General features: G+C 42.4%; 1 protein-coding gene across 1 annotated transcript in view; it reads left to right on the top strand.

The window, feature by feature from the left end:
* Window positions 1-27,551, top strand: part of ppp2r5a (protein phosphatase 2, regulatory subunit B', alpha isoform) — a 277,052-nt gene that overhangs the window by 170,957 nt on the left and 78,544 nt on the right. The window contains exons 3-4 of the mRNA XM_070889507.1: window positions 12,409-12,510; window positions 18,052-18,144. Of these exons, the coding sequence (XP_070745608.1) occupies window positions 12,409-12,510; window positions 18,052-18,144 (195 nt within the window). The remainder of the gene's footprint in view (window positions 1-12,408; window positions 12,511-18,051; window positions 18,145-27,551) is intronic.

Genomic DNA, 27,551 nt, shown 5'->3' with positions numbered 1-27,551 from the left:
GAAATATTGGTAAATGTTTATGGTACTTGGGTGGGCAGTCGAGAACAAGAATTTTAAATGAGAGGTGAGAGAGCTGAGATGCTCAAAGGAGGAGAAAGTGCAGGAGGAGTTGGGAGACAGACCAAGGTGTGCTTTGCTGATGAGAGACACCGTTACCACGGCGGTCTGAGCGGGGCAAATGGTGGAAGGTATAGCCAGGCGGGTAGGTTTCACTTAAGGGAAAGGTGTCATTGCCCTTCAACCAAGTTTCTGACAGGGCCACATTGCTGAAGCCATCATCCACAATAAGCTCATGGATGGAAGGGCCTTGTTTGCAAGCGACTGGATGTTCTGGAGGGAAATGCAGAGAGGGTCGGTGATGGCTGCCCCACTGCCTACATCCATAGGGTTAGTGCTGGGAGTGGGTGTGCTGGGCGGGGAGGTTGGCGAGAAAGTAGGATGGGACAGTTAGGGCTGCTGCTCGTAAAGAAGCAGCAACTAGTGCCTCGATGGGACCTTCATAGGATGCCAAGAGAGGCATAGGGGGAAGCTGTTGGCTTATCTAGGAGGGAGTCAAGCCTAGGATGGCAGCAAGAGAGTAGGAAGGTCGAAGAGTAATGAAGGATTGTAGGGATTTGGGAGAGCAGAATATCCAAGAGACGAGAGATGAAAGGAGGTGTGATCACATGGGGAGAACGGTCAGGGAGGGATAATGAGAAAAGAAAAGAAGGGTAAAAGTGGAAAAGTATTGAATAGCTCGGGTCCGGAGCAGCAGCCAAAGTGCGCATGCAGATGGACAGGGGAAAAGCTCAGGTTACTACATAGATCTACTTACACTTCCTCCATAATCCTTGTCCGCTTGCAGCCACTTAGTCACCTGGGAAAGGCACAAAGAGCAAAAAAAAAAGTTTTAAATGGATCAAAATATTACTACACCCAGTATATTCAGTACCCGAATGTTAGAATAAAATATTACAATAGGTATAATTTGCTAACTGTCAGCTGGCAGGTGCAGACTTAAATGGAATAAGCTGACTGCCTCAAAACAAGGACCTCAAATCCAACAAAAACTATTAGGGATGGTTTTCTAGACCAATATGTCGAGGAACCAACTGGAGGGCTGGCCATCCTAGACTGGGTGATGTGTAATGAGAAAGGACTAATGAGCAATTTTGTTGTGCGAGGCCCCTTGGGGAAGAGTGATCACAATATGTTAGAATTCTTTAAGAAGATGGAGAGTGTCGCAGTTAATTCAGAGACTAGGGTCCTGAACTTAAGGAAAGGTAACTTCGATGATATGAGACGTGAATTGGCTAGAATCGACTGCCGAATGATAGTTAAAGGGTTGACGGTGGATAAGCAATGGCAAACTTTTAAAGATCACATGGATGAACTTCAACAATTGTACATCCCTGTCTGGAGTAAAAATAAAATGGGGAAGGTGGCTCAACCGTGGCTAACAAGGGAAATTAAGGATAATGTTAAATCCAAGGAAGAGGCATATAAATTGGCCAGAAAAACCTGAGGACTGGGAGAAATTTAGGATTCAGCAGAGGAGGACAAAGGGTTTAATTATGAGGGGGAAAATAGAGTATGAGAGGAAGCTTGCTGGGAACATAAAAACTGACTGCAAAAGCTTCTATAGATATGTGAAGAGAAAAAGATTAGTGAAGACAAACGTAGGTCCCTTGCAGTCAGAATCAAGTGAATTTATAATGGGGAACAAAGAAATGGCAGAGCAGTTGAACAAATACTTTGGTTCTGTCTTCATGAAGAAAGACACAAATTACCTTCCGGAAATACTAGGGGACTGAGTGTCTAGTGAGAAGGAAGAACTGAAGGAAATCCTTATTAGACGGGAAATTGTGTTAGGGAAATTGATGGGATTGAAGGCCGATAAATCCCCGGGGCCTGATAGTCTGCATCCCAGAGTACTTAAGGAAGTGGCCCTAGAAATAGTGGATGCATTGGTGATCATTTTCCAACAGTCTATCGACTCTGGATTGGTTCCTATGGACTGGAGGGTAGCTAATGTAACACCACTTTTTAAGAAAGGAGGGAGAGAGAAAACGGGTAATTTTAGACCAGTTAGCCTGACATCAGTAGTGGGGAAAATGTTGGAATCAATTATTAAAGATGAAATAACAGCGCATTTGGAAAGCAGTGACAGGATTGGTCCAAGTCAGCATGGATTTATGAAAGGGAAATCATGCTTGACAAATCTTCTGGAATTTTTTGAGGATGTAACTGGTAGAGTGGACAAGGGAGAACCAGTGAATGTGGTGTATTTGGACTTTCAAAAGGCTTTTGACAAGGCCCCACACAAGATTCGTGTGCAAAATTAAAGCACATGGTTTTGGGGGTAAAGTACTGACGTGGATAGAGAACTGTTTGGCAGAGAGTCGGGATAAACGGGTTCTTTTCAGCAGGGCAGGCAGTGACTTGTGCATCCGGCAGGGCTCAGTGCTGGGACCCCAGCTCTTCACAATATACATTCATGATTTAGATGAAGGAATTGAGTGTAATATCCAAGTTTGCAGATGACATTAAGCTGGGTGGCGGTGTAAGCTGTGAGGAGGACGCTAAGAGTTGCAGGGTGGACTTGGACAGGTTAGGTGAGTGGGCATACGCATGGCAGATGCAGTTTAATGTGGATAAATGTGAGGTTATCCACTTTGGGGGCAAAAACACGAAGGCAGAATATTATCTGAATGGCAGCAGATTAGGAAAAGGGGAGGTGCAACAAGACCTGGGTGTCATGGTACATCAGTCATTGAAAGTTGGCATGCAGGTACAGCAGGCGGTGAAGAAGGCAAATGCTATGTTGGCCTTCATAGCGAGGGGATTTGACTGTAGGTGCAGGGAGGTCTTACTGCAATTGTACAGGGCCTCATCTGGAATATTGTGTTCAGTTTTGGTGGTCTCATCTGAGAGGATGTTCTTTCTATTGAGGGAGTGCAGCGAAGGTTCACCAGATTGATTCCCGCGATGGCAGGACTGACATATGAGGAGAGACTGGATCGACTGGGCCTGTATTCACTAGAGTTTAGAAGGATGAGAGGGGATCTCATAGAAACATATAAAATTCTGACAGGACTGGACAGGTTAGATGCAGGAAGAATGTTCCCGATGTTGGGGAAGTCCAGAACCAGGGGACACAATCTAAGGATAAGAGGTAAGCCATTTAGGACTGAGATGAGGAGAAACTTCTTCACTCAGAGTTGTTAACCTGTGGAATTCCCTACCGCAGAGAGTTGTTGATGCCAGTTCATTGGATATATTCAAGAGGGAGTTCGATATGGCCCCTACGGCTAAAGGGATCAAGGGGTATGGAGAGAAAGCAGGAAAGGGGTACTGAGGTGAATGATCAGCCATGATCTTATTGAATGGTGGTGCAGGCTCGAAGGACCGAATGGCCTACTCCAGCACCTATTTTCTATGTTTCTATTTTTCTGCTCAAGTGATTGTCCCTCCACAGGTTCAGTGAGCATAGGCACTGAACCCTGGTCTGGTGATTCCCACAACATTTACAGGATCAAGTCACCCCGGTGTATAGTTCCCTCCCTCCTACTCCCTCAATCGGTGTAGCTCTCATTGGCAAAGTAGCAAGATGAAAGTTCTCTTCAACTCTCCCCTCCAAAGCTTTCTTTTTTTTAAAAAGGGCTGAAATGGCAAATAAAATGCTGCTGGTTGTAGGCAAGTTTAGATACATTTCTTCCACCAATTTTATCACCTATACTATGCCTTTTACTACAATAGAAATGATTGTGGATTGCCACTTACGAGTCAAATTCAGCTTGTCGCAACGATCTAATTCTTCCCAGGGCTTCTTCAGCCGACGCTCCGTCTATCTGGACGGCTGAAAACTGAATTCTATTCAGATGTATAAAAAAAACAGGGTTATTTAAATCATGTTATGAGAGAGGGGGTAAAAGCTTATGCCCCCGTTAGTACCTCAGAGTCTGAGACAGGGAGGTAACGGCAACAGAAAACAAGGAGATAACCTCACCACTGCCTTATGAAGTTTAACCACTTTATTCACTTTCTTATTTGAGCTCCGTTTGGAATAAGAGTTTATTTTATTATTTTTTGCTATATGTTTAACGACAGCGTTAAAGAGGGAAAGAAAAACTTGAAGTAACTTTTTCTGTCAAAGCTGCAAGGAGACTTGAAAGAATTTAAAGATTTTTCATAAACTTTTTTAAAAAAAAATGAGTGATTAAAAACACCTTTCTCCCCCGCACCTCCCGCCCCCTAAATTTAGACTATGATTTTGGAAGAAACAAGCAAAAAAATCAATTTTCCCCTCATCTGAACAAGTTTCAACCAGGTCTTGAAGTCCAAACGCTTTTAAAGAGGTTCTGAATTGCTTAAAACATTTTAAAATTGAAATTTCTCTTTGATTTTGAACGATCGACTGAAGTGAATAGCTTTACACAGAAATGCAGCCATGCTGTTGAGGAGTGGAAGGGCAAGGGGAGATTTTGTAGAAGTTACATATTACTTGTTAGTGACTTAAAAAATATATCATTAAGACATTTATGAAGATAACCAAAAAAGGTGAAAAACACAAACCATGTTATTTTGTCTGTAGTTCTATAGTCCGAACAAGTCCCAGGAATAATGTAAATATAGGGCCTAACATTCTGGCCTCTCCGGGTTCATAGGAAATGCGCACGGACCCGATGAGGCCTCGTAAAAGCCGGTTTTCGGGGCACAATGCGCATGCGCCGAAAACCGACTTTTCCGATCTGTCAAAGATTTCTCTTGACAGATCCTCCGCATCACTGGGAGAAGGACATTTGTGTGGGAGAGATTGGGCTATTTGCCCATCTCATGCCCAGCAAATGTCCTTCAAACTTTTACGCCTGGTGAAAGCAGGTGCATAGCCTACTTTTACCAGCGTAAGAGTTTTCAAACATATAAAAATTAAATTTAAATACACATTTTTATAATAAAAACCCTGTCCATTAAAGTAAGTTTATTTTTAATGTTATTAAAACACATTAAAAAAAATTCCCAAAAGTCTCTCTTTTTTCTAAAACATTTCATTTCAATTGATTTTAAATATGTGAGATGTTTTATTTATTTATTATGCTGTGTTTGGATGTTTTAGGGTTTTTTTTCAATGATAGTAATGGGAACTCGTACAAATGGAGTTCCCACTTTTATCAATGAGAATACTGCATCGTGAATGGTTGTCCAGGCATACGTGACTCCAGCTTGGACTTACCTACCTGAAAGATATCTCCCTATGCGCTGCACAGCAAATCTAGGCCTCCAACTGGGATCGTACGTTCCTCTGAGACCACCAGGTACTTTCTTAGATTTCTTTCGGGCCGGAGGCGTTCGTATGAAGGAAGCCTCTGACCTCAATTTTAGGCCCATAGATTTCCTCTTAAATGTTGAGTGGAATATTAATAGAAACAAGAGTTATATATTGATGTGTAAAAGTTGCAAGAAGCTACTTTAGAAGAAACCACTATTTGTTTATTGAGAAAGACACAGAAAATACTTTGATTAAACTGATAATGTACAATTTCAATTTGGAATAAATGTTTGAATTAGGAGATTAAAAATTGAGTGCAATGAAGTTCATTTTCCGCTATTTAATTGCGAAGCACCTAAAATAATTCAACACTTTTCTTAAGAACAGGGATTAATATTCTGGAGAATGTCTGAGAGAAAAACATTAGAAGTGAAATTCATAAATTCATCATCATCATCATAGGCAGTCCCTCGAAGCGAGGATGACTTGCTTTCACGCCAAAAAGGGATGAATTCATGGGTGTTTCAATGAAGGACCAAATACTCCAGATCCCGAACTACGTCTTGAAGGATGAAGATGCCTGTGCGTAGATTTTTTTTAACGTGTGGTGGCCGTTGCACATCAGCCATCACACGGACTTGACAGAACTGGGTCTTGGTCCAGTGGCAAGGATTACCCAAGTCAACTGGAGACCAGCTCTGCTGCACGGACCTAGCGTGCACACACATCGCAGTGTGGCTGCCCTGTGCTGCCCCTGGGCCCTCGCCTCTTCTGGGCCCCAAACTCACGCCTCTTCTGGGCCCCGGCCACTTCCCTCTACAAACTCTTGCCATTCCTTCCCCCTCCTGCTGCGCCTGCCCACACTGCAATCAGCGACCTGGCTTTGCAGCCATCGCCCTCCTGCAGCAGCATGCGCTGCTCCCTGCAGTGGCATGCTGCCTCACGCTGCTCCCTCCAATGGCCCCAGCCTGCTGATGGTTTTGCAGGCTGGGACCGCACCGATTTTCGGGCCAGGCCACTGCACGCTGCTCCCTCCAATGGCCCCAGCCTGTTGATGGTCTTGCAGGCCGAGACCGTGCCGATTTCCTCTAGTCTGTGATGAATAGCAGGTCTTATAGGGACACTACAATTGATTTTAGCTTCTCTCAGCTAAGCAATTAGTGGCTGGGTGCCGGAGAGAGGAAATCAGCTAGGGTTTCTGCTCTTGATCATATCCGTTGACCCTTACTGGAAGGCATGCTTGCGTATGAACATCTGATGAACCAGTATCAGGCTTGGCTGTGATGATTTTATAACCAGTTAACACTCTCTGGACTCCATCCAAATGCCCCATGGTATTGTTCAAGTACCAAAGTGCATTGATGGAATCATAGTCCAACACACTGCCTGCTGGAGAGGAAGAGAGAAAATTATTTGGTGGAGGAGGCTGGGGGAACGAATAAAATTGTACTTTGAGACCGGCAGAATATTATACACATTTTAGAATACAGGAACAATTGATTTATAATTGCAGATTACATTTCACGAACACATTTAAATGGGTCAATTTTGAATCAATGTATCCATGGGGTAATGTACAAATACAAAAATATATATATATTTTTTTAAAGTGAGCAAGCTCAGAATGAACAAATAATGAGCTCCAAAGTAGTGTACATCCATCATATTATCCTGTATACATTCTGCAATCATCAATACAGGTAATGTTAACACCCAGTCTATGGAAGCAAACATTAAATGCGGTGGAGGAACAAACATATGCAAGTTATCACATGCTGGTCCACCAGCCAGTCAAAACAAACAATGGCGCCAACAGCATTTATGTTAAATGCATTACCAGGAGGGTTACAGGAGTGGCTCAAATATCGAAAAAATCAAATCGTTTAATTACCAAACAAGATTTTTAATTATCTTTAGTTAAAGGACAAGATTTCTGTTACACTTTGATGGAATCTAATTTATAGAATTTACATTTATCTAATTCCTGTTAAGTTCATTTTTTTTAATACCTATCTCATTATAGCTCCCTTCTGAGTTGTTTATGGTATATGGGTTGTATAATGCTCAATCTTTTGCACCTTATAATAAGACATCTACAGTAACAAGACTCACGACTGCTGACTGCTTTTAAACATCAACAAACTTGATTATTCAAATTTAAGAAAATGTATGATAGACAGGATGAAAAATAAATCAATTAATCCAGAATTACACAAAGGATGACCGTAACCGTTTGATCTTGAAACTCTATCAGCCACTATGGCTCCAAGCTTTAAAAAGTAAAATTAAAAAATTCATGGGGACCTGTTACCGATAACAGTAAATTTAAACATCAGAGATCAATGTCAATGATACATGTTTATACAAACTTCTTTTTTTTTAAAAAGTGTGCATAAAATTAAGAGGTTCCGAAGGCAACTTTAGCCAGCCTCAACTTTTTGTCTTGTAACACTTTATAAGAAGTCATGGAAAACAACTATATTGCACATACTATAATTTACAGAAAGCTCATGTGATGGAAGAATCTACCAAGTGCAACAACACTTGTAAAGTGCCTCAAGTTACAGTTCACTCTTCAGGTCCAAAATACCTCACTAATTTTGTGACTTGTCTTTCACCCAAAACTTATATTTTGTTCAAGGATTGAACTCTTCATTCATAAAATATAGGATACAAAAATGATCTCGTATTTTATTTTTAGTTTTATAAATAGTTTTATTTCGGAAATCATTTTGGGTGAAATTGATGTTGATTTATACAATGTGATCATCTATCTGTTGGCAAACTTAATCCATATCAAATATTTAAAAAAGTGACCAAATATTCATAAATTAACATTGTTACGTCACCATATTAGTTTTCAAGTCATTGGTTCTCCTGTCCAGGAAGAAAGATGAATATTTATTTCTGTTAAATCATAGCTTTTCCTGCTGTTTGTTTTTAATTAGTTGACGCAACTTGTGTATGTTTTTTTTCTGCACTTGTGAATAAGTGCTGCATTTCTGACATGTTACATGAGGGATGCTGGTTCAAGAAGACAACGTTTATTAATGGACGTGATTAAAGTTGGAAATACGGATAACTGTTTTTGTTCAATTCTTTTTAATACTGTGAACTAAAGAACTGCAGCACTTTATATTTGTTGGTTGTCTGGTTGCATTTTGATATTCTAATTACTTATGTGGATGTACAGCACTTCAGCGACATAGGAAAGCTGCTGCTCCTGCTACTTGTGCAGCCATTGTTACAGTGATGAGGGAAGGACTTATACATTGAAAACTTTAAAATTAATACTAATTGCACGAATAGATATGCCTCTTTAAGCTCTCTTTGGGCTTTTGGATTGTTTGTCGATACATAACCGTGTAACTCAGTAATGTTTCTGAAGTGTTAATACATTATTATGCAGTTCTTTTATATCCCAGTCATTTCTGACAAGTATTTTTTTCAATAGAGTTTGTACGTGACAAACTAAAAGCTTTCAATTAATTTTACCACAATCAAACTTGTAAAATGGGAATGTAAATGACAGATGAATTTCAATAATAAATAAGTGTGAGGTGGTTCATTTTGGTAGGAGGAATAAGGAGGCCACCTATTCCTTTGAACACAAGTCTAAATGGTTCGAGGTGCAAAGGGATCTATGGGTATAGATTCACAAATTATCAAAAGTAACAACGCAGGTTAAAAAAGCCATAAGAGTGTAAATAAAGTTCTGGGATTCATTTCAAAAGCAGAGAAGTTATGTTAACCGTGTATGGAACCTTGTCTGATTGTCCAACAGCAAAGAATGACTAAAAAAGCAATAAAGAAAAGAAAGATAGATTACGAAGGTAAACTTGCGCAAAACATAAAAACAGATAGTAAAAGCTTTTACAGATATATAAAACGGAAAAGAGTGACTAAAGTAAATGTTGGTCCCTTAGAAGATGAGAAGGGGGATTTAATAATGGGAAATGTGGAAATGGCTGAGACCTTAAACAATTATTTTGCTTCGGTCTTCACAGTGGAAGACACAAAAACCATGCCAAAAATTGCTGATCACAGGAATGTGGGAAGGGAGGACCTTGAGACAATCACTATCACTAGAGGGGTAGTACTGAATGCTGGACAGGCTAATGGGACTCAAGGTAGACAAGTCCCCTGGTCCTGATGAAATGCATCCCAGGGTATTAAAAGAGATGGCGGAAGTTATAGCAGATGCATTCGTTATAATCTACCAAAATTCTCTGGACTCTGGGGATGTACCAGCGGATTGGAAAGCAGCCAATGTAACGCCTCTGTTTAAAAAAGGGGGCAGACAAAAGGCAGGTAACTATAGGCCGGTTAGTTTAACATCTGTAGTGGGGAAAATGCTTGAAACTATAATTAAGGAAGAAATAGCAGGACATCTAGATAGGAATAGTGCAATCAAGCAGACGCAGCATGGATTCATGAAGGGGAAATCATGTTTAATTAATTTACTGGAATTCTTTGAGGATATAACGAGCATGTTGGATAGAGGTGTACCGATGGATGTGGTGTATTTAGATTTCCAAAAGGCATTCGATAAGGTGCCACACAAAAGGTTACTGCAGAAGATAGAGGTACGCGGAGTCAGAGGAAATGTATTAGCATGGATCGAGAATTGGCTGGCGAACAGAAAGCAGAGAGTCGGGATAAATGGGTCCTTTTCGGGTTGGAAATCGGTGGTTAGTGGTGTGCCACAGGGATCGGTGCTGGGACCACAACTGTTTACAATATACATAGATGACCTGGAAGAGGGGACAGAGTGTAGTGTAACAAAATTTGCAGATGACACAAAGATTAGTGGGAAAGCGGGTTGTATAGAGGACACAGAGAGGCTGCAAAGAGATTTGGATAGGTTAAGCGAATGGGCTAAGGTTTGGCAGATGGAATACAATGTCGGAAAGTGTGAGGTCATCCACCTTGGGAGAAAAAAACCGTAAAAGGGAATATTATTTGAATGGGGAGAAATTACAACATGCTAAGGTGCAGAGGGACCTCGGGGTCCGTGTGCATGAATCCCAAAAAGTTAGTTTGCAGGTGCAGCAGGTAATCAGGAAGGCGAATGGAATGTTGGCCTTCATTGCCAGAGGGATGGAGTACAAAAGCAGGGAGATCCTGCTGCAACTGTATAGGGTATTTGTGAGGCCGCACCTGGAGTACTGCGTGCAGTTTTGGTCACCTTACTTAAGGAAGGATATACTGGCTTTGGAGGGGGTACAGAGACGATTCACTAGGTTGATTCCGGAGATGAGGGGGTTACCTTATGATGATAGATTGAGTAGACTGGGTCTTTACTCGTTGGAGTTCAGAAGGATGAAGGGTGATCTTATAGAAACATTTAAAATAATGAAAGGGATAGACAAGATCGAGGCGGAGAGGTTGTTTCCACTGGTCCTGTTCCTAATTCTTATGTTCTTATGTTCCATTTGAGATGGTGGGCTGGCACTATGGAATGACTGTGTATATATGCTTTCAAGTGGTGGTTGTTGTAAAAGTTGTTGTAAAATGTGCTCACAAATGAAAAGGCCCGCTATGTACAAAACAAAATTGGTGCCAATCAGTGGGCTGCTTTTTCCTGGATGGTGTCGAGCTTCTTGAGTGTTGTTGGAGCTGCACTCATCCAGGCTAGTGGAGAGTATTCCATCACACTCCTGACTTGTGCCTTGTGGGTGGTGGAATGGCTTTGGGGAGTCGGGAGATGTGACACTTGCCGCAGAATACTCAGCCTCTGACCTGCTCTTGTCGCCACAGTATTTATGTGGTTGGTTCAATTAAGTTTCTGGTCAATGGTGACCCCCAGGATGTTGATGGGGGATTCGGTGATGGTAATGCCATTGAATCTCAAGGGGGCAATGGTTCGACTCTCTCTGATTGGAGATGGTCGTTGCCTGGCACTTGTTACTTGCCACAAGGAAGAATGTCATCCAGGTCTTCCTGCAAGCAGTAGTATACAAATGAAGGATTTTAGACTTTTGTACGCCATTATGTAAAAGCATACCTATATTTCAACAGACTTTCTTACTCCACTCTAGTTTGGAAGCAAATTTACTACACAATTTAATAATATTGCTTCAACAACATAGACAATTCTGGTCCATTCCAAAATCAGCAATCATGAAACAAGTTTGTTCGTGCCAGACCAAACTTTGGCTGCTAATGGGCTGTAAATTGCGGCCCCTCCGGGTGCGTATGATGTGCACGAAGCGCATGCGTCTAAATCCGGCACTTGCGATCTGCCAAAATGTCTTGACAGATCGCGCATCTTCCCGGCAGAAGAACCTTCACGGGCAGAGATTTGGCTATTTTCCCAACTCCTGCCCACCGAATGTCCTTAAAACTCTTATGCCTGGTAAAAGCACCAGCATAAGTGTTTTAAAAGATAAAAAAATTAAATATCACTAATTTTCATATTTAAAAACTCTGTCCATTACGATGAGTTTATTTTTAACCCTATTAAAACATACTAAAAAAATTTCAAAACAATATTTTTTTTCTAAAACATTTAATTTAATTCAATTTCAATGAATTTTAAATATGTGAGGTCTTTTGTTTTTGTATTTTAGGGGTATTCTCATTGATAGTGATGGGAGCTCCATACTGCTTAAATGAGAATACACCATGTTCATTGATGGTCCAGGCCCACGTGATCCCAGGATGCCCATACGCTCCTGGGATATGCTCGCTGGGTTGCGCATCTCGGCTTCGGAGTGCAAATGTTCGTTCCTCCAGGACCACCAGTACTTTCGTTAAAAAATCTTGGGAAGCCTCCGACTGCAATTTTTGGCTCAATGTATTCTTTCAGCAAGTGCTAATGGGTCAGAATAAAAGCTTGTATGATTCTTTAGTATCAGGCAAATTTGAAAAAAATGCGATGTACTTTAAAATATGAAGTTATTGCATGGGGCTTTGGAATCTTGAATGTAATGTAGAAAATCATGGTATAACACAAATATTGAAAATCCTTATGTTCAGGTACATGGGTCTTTGGAATTTTGTGGGGGAAATTGGAAACTATATTTAACTAATTAGAATAATGTGGATATTTCAACTGTTTTCAGATAAATTGAGCACTCTTACAGTCTTCTTGGAACTTATTACCATAGCCTGTTCTTGAATAAAAACCCTTCTCACAAACTATAATCTTGTTGCAGATTACCTGTAATATTTTCAGAACCCTTCCTCCCAGCGACAATCCGGATTTTGATCCAGAAGAGGATGAGCCATCCTTGGAAGCGGCGTGGCCTCACATGCAGGTAACAAACTTGTGTAATTTCTTTAAAAGTATCTGTTTTTTTCTAAATTCCCAGTTGCATGTTTAAATACTGTAAATATTTAAGAAAGTCAAAAATGTTGCTATATTTCACTATACATGTAGCATACAATTTTAGCTATCCACATTTACAACAGAACATAAAGCACAGTTAACAACCTGTCCCTAATTTGTATATTAATGAATCTCTCATGGCCTTATGGTTAGTTGGAGAAAATAGTATGTTTGTTTTAACAAGCGAAGAGAAGTTTTGCACCTCCTCTCGAACAAGTCAGATTAACAGAAGTTACTGTTACATCTTTGTCCATTGTTTTCAATGTACGTGGGGGCGGTAACAGCATTACCAATGCGAGGATTTTAATGTATATTGATAATAGATGGAAGCTCTCTTATCTCGATCTCTCATCAGTAAGTAGCATCAAAATTTTAATGCTCGTTTGCCTGTAGACGGTGCTGTGAGAGTAACGTTACATGACTCATTGAGTCGAATGGGACTCCACCTAATAGGTTTTAATTAGGCAGCACTGTCCCTACTATTTCACCAACTATTTCAAAGCAAACTTTTAAATGACTGCTTGCATCATAGTTGATTTTTGTTGCTTACGTAATCAAAGTTACTTAAAACCATAGCAACACACTTTTGTAGATAAAGAAATAGTACTTAAGCATTTGCAGAGTGTTATTCGCATTCCGTTTAAGTCGATGATTCTGCTCTTCAGTCAAGGCCATGCTGTGTGTGGACACGCATGAGTCAAGTTCTCCATGATGGCCACAGAAGACGATGCTCTTGCAAAAACTACACGAGGCTCCTTGACCTTAACTCATCTTACCTGATCCTCACCAAAACTGTTCAGTATTGCATACTTGCCGATCAACTCCTGGAACTTCCAAAGGATGGTGATACTCAGCTGATAATTGTCAATCTGCCACCACCATAATACATCTGATGCAACCCAAATCAGCCATTTTATACCCACTTGCCTACCCCCCATTGAGACTGAAATGGAGGCCTGGGCATTTCTCTCCCCTCCCTGCTGACTGTGTTCCTGACAGGTTTTGTTTTCCCACACCTAATTTCCTTCACCACCGATATCAAATTGAGGCCCCCACCCCTCCAACAATTTTGAAATTTTTCCCTAACCATTCAAACCCTCGCCTCACTGAGACTGAAATCTGGATTAGGACATTCCCATGTCCCCTACTCGCATAACAATAAATTTCAGCCCAAACATGAGAAATAGCTATCCCAACATACTTTCTCTCCCAAAATGAAGCATCTGGCCTGTCCCAACCCTGGCATAATAACACAGTCTGACATCTTTGGAACATGGCACATACACTCCTACTGATACTGGAATCAAGGTGCAGCCGAGACCCAAACCACATACTAACAATCTTGAGATGTTAATGCCCGCCCTCCTCTGCCAACACCCCCCCCCCCCCCTGCCCCCCGCTCCAAAACTGAAATGTGTCTCTAAGCACCAACAACCCCAGCTTATACTAAAACAAAGGTTTGGCTCTGATATGTTGAAAACCCATAGGTACCTCCTCCACCCTAACTGGTGAAATCCCACCCTGCGTTGTTCCTCCCCCTGAGAACAAATTTAAGCTGTCTTGACCATAACAACATAAGAATGAGGAGCAGGAGTAGGCCATTCGCTCCCTCGAGCCTGCTCCACCATTCAATAAGATCATGGCTGATCTTCTACCTGAACTCGACTTTCCTGCACTACCCCCATAATCCCTTGATTCTCTTAATATTCAAAAATCTATCTATCTCTGTCTTGAATATACTCAACCACTGAGTATCCACAACCCTCTTGGGTAGAGAATTCTAAAGATTCACCACCATCTGAGTGAAGAAATTTCTCCTCATCTCAGTCCTAAATTGCCGACCCTTTAGATTGTGACCCCTGGTTTGAAACTTCCCAGCCAGGGGAAACATCCTCCCTGCATCTGCCCTGTCAAGCCCTGTAAGAATTCTGTATGTTTCAATGAGATCACCTAAACTCTGGAGAATATAGGCCTAGTCTACTCAATCTTTTTTCATAGGACAATCCCCCCATCCCAGGAATCAGTCTGGTGAACCTTTGTTGCACTCCCTCAATGTCAAGTATATCCTTCCTTGGGTAGGGAGACCAAAACTGTACACAATACTCCAGGTGTGGTCTCAACAGGGCCCTATATAATTGCAGTAAGACATCTTTACTCTTATACTCAAATCCTCATGTAATAAGGGCCAACATACCAATTGCTTGCTGTACCTGCATGTTAAATTTCAGTGATTCGTGTACAAGGACACCCAGGTCCTTCTGAACACCAACATTTCTCAATCTCTCTCCTTTTTAAAAAATATTCTGTTTTTCTATTTTTCCTATCAAAGTGGCTAACTTCACGTTTCTCCACATTATATTCCATTTGCCATGTTCTTGCCCACTCACTTAGCCTGCCTATATCCCCTTGAAGCCTCTTTGCATCCTCCTCACAACTTACATTCCTACCTAGCTTTGTATCATCAGCAAACTTGGATATATTATATTTGGTCCCCTTAATATAGATTGTGAATAGCTGAGGCCCAAGCAGTAATCCTTGCGGTGCCCCCACTAGTTACAGTCTGCCAACCCGAAAATGACCCTGTTTATTTCTACCCTGTTTCCAGTCCATTAACCAATCCTCAATCCATGCTAGTATATCACCCCCAATCCCATGAGCCCTAAATTTGTTTAACAACCTCTTGTGTGGCACCTTATTGAATGCCTTCTGAAAATCCAAATACACCACATCCACTGCTTCCCCTTATCTACTATGCTAGTTACAATTTCAAAATAACTCAACAGATTTGTCAAGCATGATTTTCCTTTCAAAAATCCGTGTTGGCTGCCCAATCCTGTTATTTTCTAAGTGTCCTGTTACCACGTCCTTATTATAGATTCTAAATTTTCCCTACTACTGATGTCAGGCTAACTGGTCCGTAGTTCCCCCTTTTCTCTCTCCCTCCTTTCTTAAATAGCAGGGTTACATTTGCTCCCTTCCAATCCACGGGAAACTTTCTAGAATCTATGGAAATTTGGAAGATGACAACCATTGCATCCATTATCTCTATAGCCACCTCTTTCAAAACCCTAGGACGTAGGCCATCAGGTCCAGGGGATTTATCAGCTGTCAGTCCCATTCATTTCTCCAGTACTATTTTTTTACGAACACTAAATTCTTTCAATTCCTCATTCTCACTAGACCCTTGGTTCTCCACTATTTCCGGGAGGTTTTTTGCGTCGTCTTCCGTGAAGACAGACAAAATATTTGTTCATTTCTGCCATTTCCTTATTCCCCATTATAATTTCTCCTGTCTCAGCCTGTAAAGGACCACATTTACTTTAGCTAATCTTTTTCTTTTTACATATCTATAGAAGCTTTTACAGTCTGTTTTTATGTTTCTTGCTAGTTTACTCTCATTCTATTTTCCCTTTTTTTATCAATTTCTTGGTCCTCCTTTGCTTAATTCTAAAATCCTCCCAATCCTCAGGCTTAGTGCTCTTTTTGGCAACATTAATAGCCTATTCCTTTGATCTAATACTATCTTTAACTTTTCTTGTTAGCCACGGTTGGACCACTTTTCCTCTGGAGTTTTTGTGCTTTAAAGCAATGTATATTTGTTGTAAATTATGTATTAATTCTTTAAATGCTAGCCATTGCTCATCTACTGTCATACCTTTCAATGTAGTTTCCCAATGTACCTTAGCCACCTCGCCCCTCATACATACGTAGTTTGCTTTGTTTAGATTTAAGACCCTTGTTTTGGATTTAACTAAATCACTTAATAACTTAATATAAAATTCTATCATATTATGGTCAATCTTCCCTAAGGGCCCCTTTACTACAAGGTTATTAATTAACCCCTTCTCATTGCACAAGACGAGATCTAAAATAGCCTGTTCCCTAGTCAGTTCCTCAATATACTGATTTAGAAAACTATCCTGTATACAATCCATGAAATCGTCCTCCACATTATTACTGCAAATTTGGTTTTCCCAAGTCTATATGTAGATTAAAGTCCCCCATGATTACTGCATTTCCCTTGTTACATGCGCCTCTAATTTCCTGATTTATACTCTGCCCTACATTACAACTACTGTTTGGGGGCCTATAAACAACTCCCACCAATGTTTTCTGCCCTTTGCTGTTTCTTAGCTCCACCCAAACTGATTCAACTTCTTGATTTTTGGAGCTAAGATCCTTTCTCTTTACTGTCTTTATCCCATCCTTTATTATCAGGGCTACCCCTCCTCCTTTTCCAATTTGCCTATCTCTTCTAAAAGTTAGTTCCCAACCTTGGTCGCTTTGTAACCACATCCCCATAATGGCTATTAGATCAAACATATTAATTTCTATCTGCGCTATTAATTCATGCATTTTGTTGCGAATGCTTCGCGCATTCAGATATAGTGCCTTTAGCTTTGACTTTTTCTATTTTTCTCTGATGTCACCTTAGTCACTGATGCCTTTTTACCTTTTGTTACTCTCTCTGTCCCTTCCTGACCCACTCTGTTTATTTTTACCCAAAACTTTGCTCTGCTCTAGAGTCTTGATATTTCTCTTGCTGCTTTTAAATTTATTGTTTCCTGACTCCTCCCACTGAAGGATTGAAGATTGAAGATCTGGTTACTATCTCATCCTTTCCCTCCACCACCTTTCTGAGAGGAAAGTCCAAAGAGCTGCTCACCACAAACCCAACACCCATGGGAGCCAGTCCCCCTCCTCAATTTGTTCACTTCTCACTCCTTTGTCTCTTTCCCCTCCTTCTCTTTTCTCATCACACCATCCTGCTCTCCACTCCCATACACTCTCCTACACCTTCTCCCCGTGATGCACTGCCCACCACTCCCACCGCTCTATCTTCGCCTGCATCCAATTATCGTCCCACCCTCTAACCCTGCTTGCATGTGATCTGTGCACAACACCAAGGGAATCAACATGCGTGAGTGTGAGGTATAGGTATATGTGTCTCTATCGATTTAGTGTTGACTAAAATATCTCTTCAAATTGATAGCTTTTTTATAGCATTGACTAAAAAGATTGCCTCAGTCAGAAAAGCTGTCCTGTTCAGTTTTTAATGTTTGCCAGAATTCCAGTAAAATTGCAGAACATATAATTAAGTATTGAAGATAGTGGTGTTTGGTTTGTCATTGTGGTTCAGAGCACTGCAATATAGATTCACATCAATAATCCGCCACACACAGAGTTCCTGCAGATTGAGCCAGTTTCCCCATAATGAGAGAAAATAAGAGAAGGTTTAGTGGTTTATGTACTGCTCAGGAAGATCTGAGAAGAAAGGTTTGGAGAAAATAAAAATACATTAAAGAAGCCTTCCCCTTTCAACCCATGGTGCTGATAAAAAAGTGAATTGAAAATCAGCATGTGGGTGGATGATTGTTCATGAGAAAAATTTATGCAGGTGCGTACAGATTTTAAACCTATTTGGGCCATCAGAATTATTTCTATTAATTGTCAATTTTTTCTGTTTAAGCTTGTATATGAATTTTTCCTGCGGTTTCTGGAGTGTCCAGATTTCCAGCCTAGTATTGCAAAAAGGTTCATCGATCAGAAATTTGTACTTCAGGTGAGTGCATTAAAATTTTTCTTACTGGCTAGGTAGATGAACAATTTTGTACTTTTCAGGACCAGGTTCTCACTCGCAATTCAGATATTGCCTGCACTGATGCAAGTTAAAGCTCTTTCTGCACTGTCCCACAACAGTAAACTTTGGCCCACCTCAGAAGAACACCACCTGCTGCGGGAGTATGTAAAGCGATGCTCTTGTTATACTAGGTTTTCCACATCACATTTATGTTTTCTGCAACATAAGTAGCAAGGAAATGCTAATTTCGAAACGGCTCCAACATTGTCAACTACACCCAGCAACATCCCAGATTTCAAATGTTTATTGCAATGACCCGAGCAGTGCGGTCAGCAGCGAACGAACGGCGCTCACCGTTCATCATGTTTACAGCTGCCCACAGACTTTTCATGGGCTTTTGAGCAGCAACTTGTGGTCATCGGGTGCCCTCTACAGTGGATCTGGGACCTGTGTGAACAGGACAAGCAATAGAGTGTCTCATCAACAAATCAGATTGAAGAATCCTCATGCAGTCTAAACCAGGAAGTGTAAGTTAGAATATTTAATTCAATGTAAACTCATGCAGAGAAAGTTAAATAAAGAGAAGGAAAGGAAACAGGATGCATAGAGAGTTAAGAGACAAAGCAAAAGTAAATTTTTTTTAAATTATTATAAAAAAATCTCCAACAATAATTGAAATGGAGTGACTATTTGCAACACAATTTCAACTCTCTCTGCACATGTGCGCCCGTTCAGCGCCAAGTATGCGCACTCAATCCGGTCACGGATGCGCAGTCCCCAGTGGGGCTGCGGCCTGCTTTCCTCGGCTCCATGTGGAGAAGGTCGGGGATGGAAATGGGGGGAGGAGGAAAGGAGAGGGGATCGAGGGGGTGGAGTGGAGATCGGGGGGAAGACAGGAGAGGAAAGGGTTCAAGAGCAGAGAGAGTAGAGTAGTAAAAGGGGTCAGAGGGTCCAGTAAGGAGGAGGAACTGAGGGAAATCCTTATTAGTCAGGAAATTGTGTTGGGGAAATTGATGGGATTGAAGGCCGATAAATCCCCAGGGCCTGATGGACTGCATCCCAGAGTACTTAAGGCGGTGGCCTTGGAAATAGCGGATGCATTGACAGTCATTTTCCAACATTCCATAGACTCTGGATCAGTTCCTTTGGAGTGAAGGGTAGCCAATGTAACCCCACTTTTTAAAAAAGGAGGGAGAGAGAAAACAGGGAATTATAGATGGGTCAGCCTGACATCGGTAGTGGGTAAAATGATGGAATCAATTATTAAGGATGTCATAGCAGTGCATTTGGAAAGAGGTGACATGATAGGTCCAAGTCAGCATGGATTTGTGAAAGGAAAATCATGCTTGACAAATCTTCTGGAATTTTTTGAGGATGTTTCCAGTAGAGTGGACAAGGGAGAATCAGTTAATGTGGTGTATTTGGAGTTTCAGAAGGCTTTTGACAAGGTCCCACACAAGAGATTAATGTGCAAAGTTAAAGCACATGGGATTGGGGGTAGTGTGCTGACGTGGATTGAGAACTGGTTGTCAGACAGGAAGCAAAGAGTAGGAGTAAATGGGTACTTTTCAGAATGGCAGGCAGTGACTAGTGGGGTACCACAAGGTTCTGTGCTGGGGCCCCAGCTGTTTACATTGTACATTAATGATTTAGACGAGGGGATTAAATGTAGTATCTCCAAATTTGCGGATGACACTAAGTTGGTTGGCAGTGTGAGCTGCGAGGAGGATGCTATGAGGCTGCAGAGTGACTTGGATAGGTTAGGTGAGTGGGCAAATGCATGGCAGATGAAGTATAATGTGGATAAATGTGAGGTTATCCACTTTGGTGATAAAAACAGAGAGACAGACTATTATCTGAATGGTGACAGATTATGAAAAGGGGAGGTGCAACGAGACCTGGGTGTCATGGTACATCAGTCATTGAAGGATGGCATGCAGGTACAGCAGGCGGTGAAGAAAGCAAATAGCATGTTGGCCTTCATAGCAAGGGGATTTGAGTACAGGGACAGGGAGGTGTTACTACAGTTGTACAGGTCCTTGGTAAGGCCACACCTGGAGCATTGTGTACAATTTTGGTCTCCTAACTTGAGGAAGGACGTTCTTGCTATTGAGGGAGTGCAGCGAAGGTTCACCAGACTGATTCCCGGGATGGCGGGACTGACATATCAAGAAAGACTGGATCAACTGGGCTTGTATTCACTGGAGTTCAGAAGAATGAGAGGGGATCTCTTAGAAACGTTTAAAATTCTGATGGGTTTAGACAGGTTAGATGCAGGAAGAATGTTCCCAATGTTGGGGAAGTCCAGAACCAGGGGTCACAGTCTAAGGATAAGGGGTAAGCCATTTAGGACCGAGATGAGGAGAAACTTCTTCACCCAGAGAGTGGTGAACGTGTGGAATTCTCTACCACAGAAAGTTGTTGAGGCCAATTCACTAAATATATTCAAAAAGGAGTTGGATGTAGTCCTTACTACTAGGGGGATCAAGGGGTATGGTGAGAAAGCAGGAATGGGGTACTGAAGTTGCATGCTCAGCCATGAACTCATTAAATGGCGGTGCAGGCTCGAAGGGCCGAATGGCTTACTCCTGCACCTATTTTCTATGTTTCTATGAAAGAGAGGGGATCGAAAGGGCGGGGGAGGAAGGGAAGAGAGTGGATTGAAGGGGGGCCGGAAGGGAGGAGAGGGAATTGAAGTGGGGGCGGGAGGAGAGGGGATTGAAGCGGGGCAGGAGAAGAGGGGATCGAAGGGGAGGAGGAGAAGGGATCAAAAGCATAGCCTTGGGGATCGCTCAAATTTGTTTCTTATTGCCGATGACACAGCGACTGGGTGGGAGTTCTGGGCCACTGGTGGCTTGAGCAAAAACACTTGCAGAGGAAATGATATTGGGAGATGTAAACTTTGACTACCATTTGGTTGAATATGATTACCCCAAATATTGCAGTTTTGTAACCAAGGATCGAAAGAACATGAGAATAATAATTCAAAGCAGCCCTTCAGTGGTGCTGTTTTTCCAGCCTTGCTATCTTATGCAGGTATAACAGAAACCCAACAGGAATTTGTAATCCCAAACAGATCCACAATATCATATGGAGGTGTGGGGGAGAGAGAAGGGGTAGGGGGAGAGGAGAGGGATTCGGAGGGGGGAGGGGATTGGATCGAGGGGGGGAAAGAGAGACTATGGAGGAGGGAGAGGAGAGGTGATCGAAGGGCCGGGGGAAGAAAGAGGAGCTCCAGGAGAGGGGAGAGAAACAGGAGCTCGATGGAACTTTGGGAGTTGTTGGAACTTGTTGCAGGTTAAGGGCCGGTGGGGGGTGGGTGCAGCACTGTGAGAACAGTGGGATAGAATGTGATCCAGGTCTAAAAGAGTGGGGATGAGAGCAATAACATGATTCAGCTGGGAAGATGGATCACATTTTCCCACCCTCAGTTAGGCCTGAATCACGTTCTTCCACACCCACCTCGTTCTCTTTCTCCCCCCCCCCCCCCCGGCCGTAACAGTTCAAGAAGGCAGCTCACTACCACCCCCTCATGGGAAACTAAGAATGGGCAATAAATAAATGAATTTTTAAAAAATAAGAGCGTAATTTGTGTTGGTCCTACAATATACATAATATTACATTGTGTTATTTGCCAGACTTGACTATTCCAATGTTCTCCTGGCCGGCCTCCTATCTTCCACGCTCAATTAACTTGAGCTCATCCAAAACTCTGCTGCATGTATCCTAACGTGCAACAAGCCCCATTCACCCATCACCCCTGTGGCTCACTAAGCTGCGCAACTATGTGGAGGCCCCGCACAGCCCATTAAAGGGATTGTGCACTCAAAAAAAAATAAAAAAAATTGGGGGCAACATTGTCTACCAAAATCTTGATTTTAAAATTCTCATCCTCATGTTAAAATCCCTCCATGGCCTCATCCCTTCCTATCTGAACTTGCCAGTGTGAGTGCTCGTAACCTGGGAGAGTGAGCCCTGTCTGTTCAACTGTCTTAACATGACTGAAAGGAGTAGTGTTAGCACTGAGCTCTGGAGCTGGCTGTCACAGTGAATGGATCATATTACACATTGCAAAGATCCTGATTACTCAGACAGGCAGTATCTAATTACACATTCCAGACAAACTGCTGGGTGTGTCTTACCCCCTAAGGGAATCAATCAGAAATTTGGTGTTACAAATAGTTACAGCCTAATTAAAATCTGAAGGAATGAGACTCCACACTTGTACAAGTTAATTTTCAGTGCCTGCGAGGTTGTTTGGCATAAATTAAGACATATCACCAATGTTCCTGTTAAGCTGCACGGCCGCTCAGTGGTCTATTGCATGGGAGAAACCGCTCATGAGCGAAAATTTGATTGGGCTGCACAGCCAAAAAAATAATTACAGGGAACATTGCTTATCATGCCATTGAAAATTCACTTATACTTGAATTGACAAGACCGAACCTTTTCCTGGCATGTTTGGTGGATATCTAGTGGGTAAGTACCGTCAATTCACACCCTTGCATGTATTTCAATGCAGAGTCTCTCGGCGAGGTACCGGTATGCAGCTAGTGAAGGAGTAGGGTATATCAGACACAAACTTCTCTCTTTCCACGTTTTACTGCACATGTGCGGATGCCAAAAGCTGCTGTCCGATTTACTCCATATTAATGGTGAGCACTGATAGCCTCACCGTTATTCATACCGCAAAATCCTGGAATATGTTTTCGACCAAACCCCCCCTGCCTCCAATCCCTTGAATTTCTAGTTTATGCAACCATATGTAACATTATAGTTGCAGTATACCAGCTGTACACATTGGGTGCTCTGGTATTCCCTGACATTTGGTGCGCTGCTGCAATATGTGTATAATAGCTTAGAAATTCGGGCGTGTCCTGTCTGAAGCACACTTGATAATGGGTCTCAGGCCTCATTATCATCGAGCCGGTGAGCTGTGGACACTAACAGTTAAATTAGGTGGCCGTTTAGCACTTTAAAAGTAGGTGCTGTGTGGCCAAATTTCTGGTCCAACATTCCTTGCATGATAAATGTGCACAAGACTTTAAGTTAAAATAATACTTAACTGATAAATCCTCACAATCATTAGTGCAAATAGTTAACCTTTTAACTAACTACTGCTATGCTCAATCTGTTTTTGAGATTATTCCAATAGTGATAGTTTCTTTTTATTGAGCAGGCCCTATTTGTGCTTGCAGTCAAATGGATTTGTTTGAATTTTTATTCCAGTAAAGAGTACACAGCATCCTAGGTGCCCAATTAATTCCTTTTTGCTCATGGATATTTACTCGTAAAGACCTATTGTTAAGATGTTTTCAAAATGGTCTTCATTTTCACACAGTAATTTTAGAAATAAATATGACTTTTACCCCTTTAAGGTTTCTTGGCAGGAGAAAGAAAAGCATTGACATCATTGTGAGCAGAATGCAGATTGAGTGCAGGGATGCATGCTGAAGTAGACTTGGCCTTGCTGGATGCTGTTCAGTTAGGCTGCTGAAATTAGTTCAAAATATTTTGATCAGAAAGAGAAAAATGGTGCAATATTTCTGACTTAATCTTTGTTCACAATTCTCAACAGAAATTGTAAGTATTTTGTAGAGTAAACTGAATACAAGTCTGAAAGATAATAGCACAAAGGTATAATTTTTTTTAAATGCCAATGCCCCTTTTAGTTAAAAACATTGGGCTAGACTTTCGGCACATCATCACCCATATAAGCGCTGAGATTCAGACTATCACCCATATTTAATGAAAAATGGAAACTAGCGCCCGATTATCATCCATTTATCGCCAGCGCAACTTTCGACATGCAGGAATGAGCTGCATCGCCTGGCCTATTTAAAAAAATATATATATATGATGTCATCCTCATGCAAGGCCCAGAATACTGTTTATAATGGAAACTAGCGCCCGATTATCGGCCAGATTATCGCTGAGAGCTGCTTTCGGCATTTCGCCCATAATTCGCCCAAAAAGACACTCAAGAAAAGCTGCACTCACCAGACCTTAACTCTGCAATATGGATGCCATTTTATAATTCAGAGGATCTTTAATAAAAGACTACTTGAAGTGGTTGTGAGGAGAAGTAATTTGTGAGTGATTTTAAGGGCGTTTTTGAATCTTGCCAATCATCTAATCACATTGTATTTGTTGAGGACAATTTAAGAAGACAGATTAGGGCATTTATAGTGATGGGGTCTCTAATTTCTCAACCAGTATTGATGACTACTCACATGCTGCAGAATAGAGATGGGAGAGGGATCATTGAAGAGCATTATGTGCCCAATCAAAGAGGTGGCAGACTGCTGAGGAGGAGAAGATGTTACACCCAACGCATTTAAAGGGATAAGCAATCATAGCTGGACTTGCCCGATAACATGTACATTAGAAGGCTGCGATTCCGAAAGGAGATCATCAGTGAAATATGCCAGCTAATTAAAGGAGATCTGCAGCTTACTAGCACCATCAGGACTGCACTGCCCGTTGAGGTTAAGGTTACTGTGGCACTTTCCTTTATGCATCGGGCTCCTTTCAGGCCTCAGTTGGTGACATTTGCGGTATCTCTCAGCACGCCACATATTGCTGCATTGGACAGGTGACTGAAGCCCTTTACGCACGCAGGATGGACTTTATAAACTTCCCTATGACCAGGGAGGCACAGAGTGAGAGGGCTTTGGGGTTCTTGAGAATAGCAAACTTCCCCAAGGTGCAGGGAGCAATAGACTGTACGCATATAGCCCCGCGAGCACCTTTACAGGATGCAGAGGTGTTTAGGAAGCGAAAGGGATTCCACTTTCTGTGCAGCTCGTTGTCGACCACAAGCAAATAATCATGGCAGTAAATGCAAATTTTCCAGGGAGCATCCAGGATGCGCACATCTTGCGTGAGAGCATCTTATCTGACCCCTGACCTCCAGAATCGCGGGAAAAGTTCTTTGCCTGAAAAAAAACATAAATGCGCAGAATGGCCGTTACTATGGACGCCAGCCTTGCACGACTGAATACATCGTTATCGCTCATTTCACATCGCTAAGTCTATCGCCCAAATTAAAAAAGCGAAACTAGCGTTTTTTAAAATGGGTGATAATCCAGCAATTCTGAAAAATAAAAAAAGCTCTAAGGCCGGAAATATCGTACATTTTAGCGATCATAGTGGAAAGTCTAGCCCAAAAGAACACAAGAAATAGGAGTAGGAATAAGATCATGGCTGATCATTGACCTCAGCTCCACTTTCCCCCCCGATCTCCATATTCCTTGATTCCCCTAGACTCTGATCTCGGGACTCGGACGCTGCTGCTTTTATCCCCGCCGCTGTTGCTCATCTGATCCTGCTCTCGCCGCTAGTTGGTCTCTTTCCCCGCCCCCCCATGTCCTCTGGCACATTCTGCTCCTTTGAACACCTCACTTTGTTCCACCCCTCTTGCCTCTTTAAAAAAATTAATTGTCTAGCACCCGTCAGCCCCAACCCACATTACCCTCCCTCCTTTCTTCCCTCAACCTTTGTACTGAGCAACAACTCATCCTTGGTGATTTTAATCTTCATTGCATCTCCCCTTGTCCGCTCCCCTGAATTAAGTGGCCTCTTGTTATCCTGAATCCTCTTCCTCCATGTAAACACTCCTACCGATATGCAAAGCTATCCACTTAACATCACTATCTCCTGTGGCCCATCTGCACTTAAGGCATCTCTATTCTCATGGTCTCTATCATAGACCAGGCCATAGCCGAATACTTTGTTGTATCCCTCAACACCCATATCCCTCTATTGCCTTCCAAGCCCACTCCACGTCACTTAAAACTGCACTTTCCTAACTAGCTCGCCTTTGCTACTTCATTTCCCTCAATACATCTGCTGCCATTGATCTGTTTAACCACTCCTTCACGTCCATGTTTGATACCCTTGTCCCCAGCAAACCGTTACACATTCTGATCGGATCCTCTGGTATGGCCTCGATCTTTGCTCTCTCAAGTCCAAAGGGCACAGAGTTTAGCACGTCAAGCCATCCATTACCAGAAGTGGTTGGAACACATCAAGCGTCAGGTCTCACTTTTCTCTTCTAACTCCACCTACTGCTCCAAGATCATCTCGGAAAGCAAAAATTCTTCTCTTCACTATCATCTGTCTCCTTAAACTGCTGTAACAGCCTCCTTCATCCTCGTCTCCAACAAGTGTGAGGAGCTCATGAACTTCTTTGTTCGTAAGATTGAGATCATCCATTCTGCTGCTTCTACAACCCCCGCCCTGAGCTCTGAGCCTAATTTCTCCCGTATCTATTCTCATGCTCTCTCTGAGCTCATCTTGTTAGTGAGACCCACCTCTTGCTCACTTGATCCCATTTCCACCTAACTTCCCTTCCAGATCCCCATGCTAATTGACAATGTAAATGGTTCCCTCTCCACAGATCCCATCCATTTCAAAACCACTGTTGGCACCACTCCTCAAAAATCCTACGCTTGACCTCTCCTTGCAAACTACCGCCCCACCACCAACCTTCCTTTCCTCAAGTTCTTTGTCACGTTCGTTCATTTAGCTGCTGCGCCACAGAGTTGAGCTGCTTTTTTTTTATATATACCAGCAGAATTTACCTGCCTCACTGGGTCGAGATATTTTGTTTTATAATGGCAGGTGCAACATATAGGGCCCAAATTTCCACACGATAAAAAACGGGCGCCCCTCCGAGCTGGGGGCCCGTTTTTCGCGCCTAAAACGGCGCCTAAAAAAAAATCGCGATTCTGGAGCGTTCTGCAGCTCCTTGTCTGCCTGGCACGGAGCCTACACTCGCGCCGATTTTGTAAGTGGGAGGGGGCGGGTACTATTTAAATTCGTTTTTTTCCTGCCGGCAACGCTGTGCGTTGGAGCGTTCGCGCATGCTCAGTGTGAAAAAAACATTGGCACTCGGCCATTTTTGTAGTTCTTTGTAGCTGTTTAATTTTTGAAATTTTTTTTAATAAAAGCACATTGCCATCAGCACATCAGCACTTGCAGCCTTCTCACTGTCCCCCCCCCCCCCGCGGGAAGAACGGGCGCCTCCTCTCTCTCCCTCTTTCCCCCCCCCCCCCCCCCCCGCGGGAAAGAACGGGCGCCTCCTCTCCTCCCCCCCCCCCCCCCCCCCCGCGGGAAGAACGGGCGCTTCTCCTCTTTCCCCCCCCCCCCCCCCGCGGGAAGAACGGGCGCCTCCTCCCCCCCGCCGCGGGAAAGAACACGGGCGCCTCCTCCCCCCGCCCCCCCGGCGGGAAGAACAGGCGCCTCAGGCTGACTGCAGCATTCTCCCTGCCTGAAGCACTTTCACACAGGTAGGAAGATGGTTTATTTAATCTTTTCTTTGCTTATAAATGTTTATTCAGGTTGGATTTATTTGTATAATATTTGTAGAAGTATAAATAAGGATT

This window comes from Pristiophorus japonicus, chromosome 9 (assembly GCF_044704955.1).
Source record: "Pristiophorus japonicus isolate sPriJap1 chromosome 9, sPriJap1.hap1, whole genome shotgun sequence".
Classification (NCBI taxonomy): Eukaryota; Metazoa; Chordata; class Chondrichthyes; family Pristiophoridae; genus Pristiophorus; species Pristiophorus japonicus.
The sequence above is the reverse complement of the archived record's forward strand: the minus strand, read 5'-3'. Positions and strand labels throughout refer to the sequence as shown.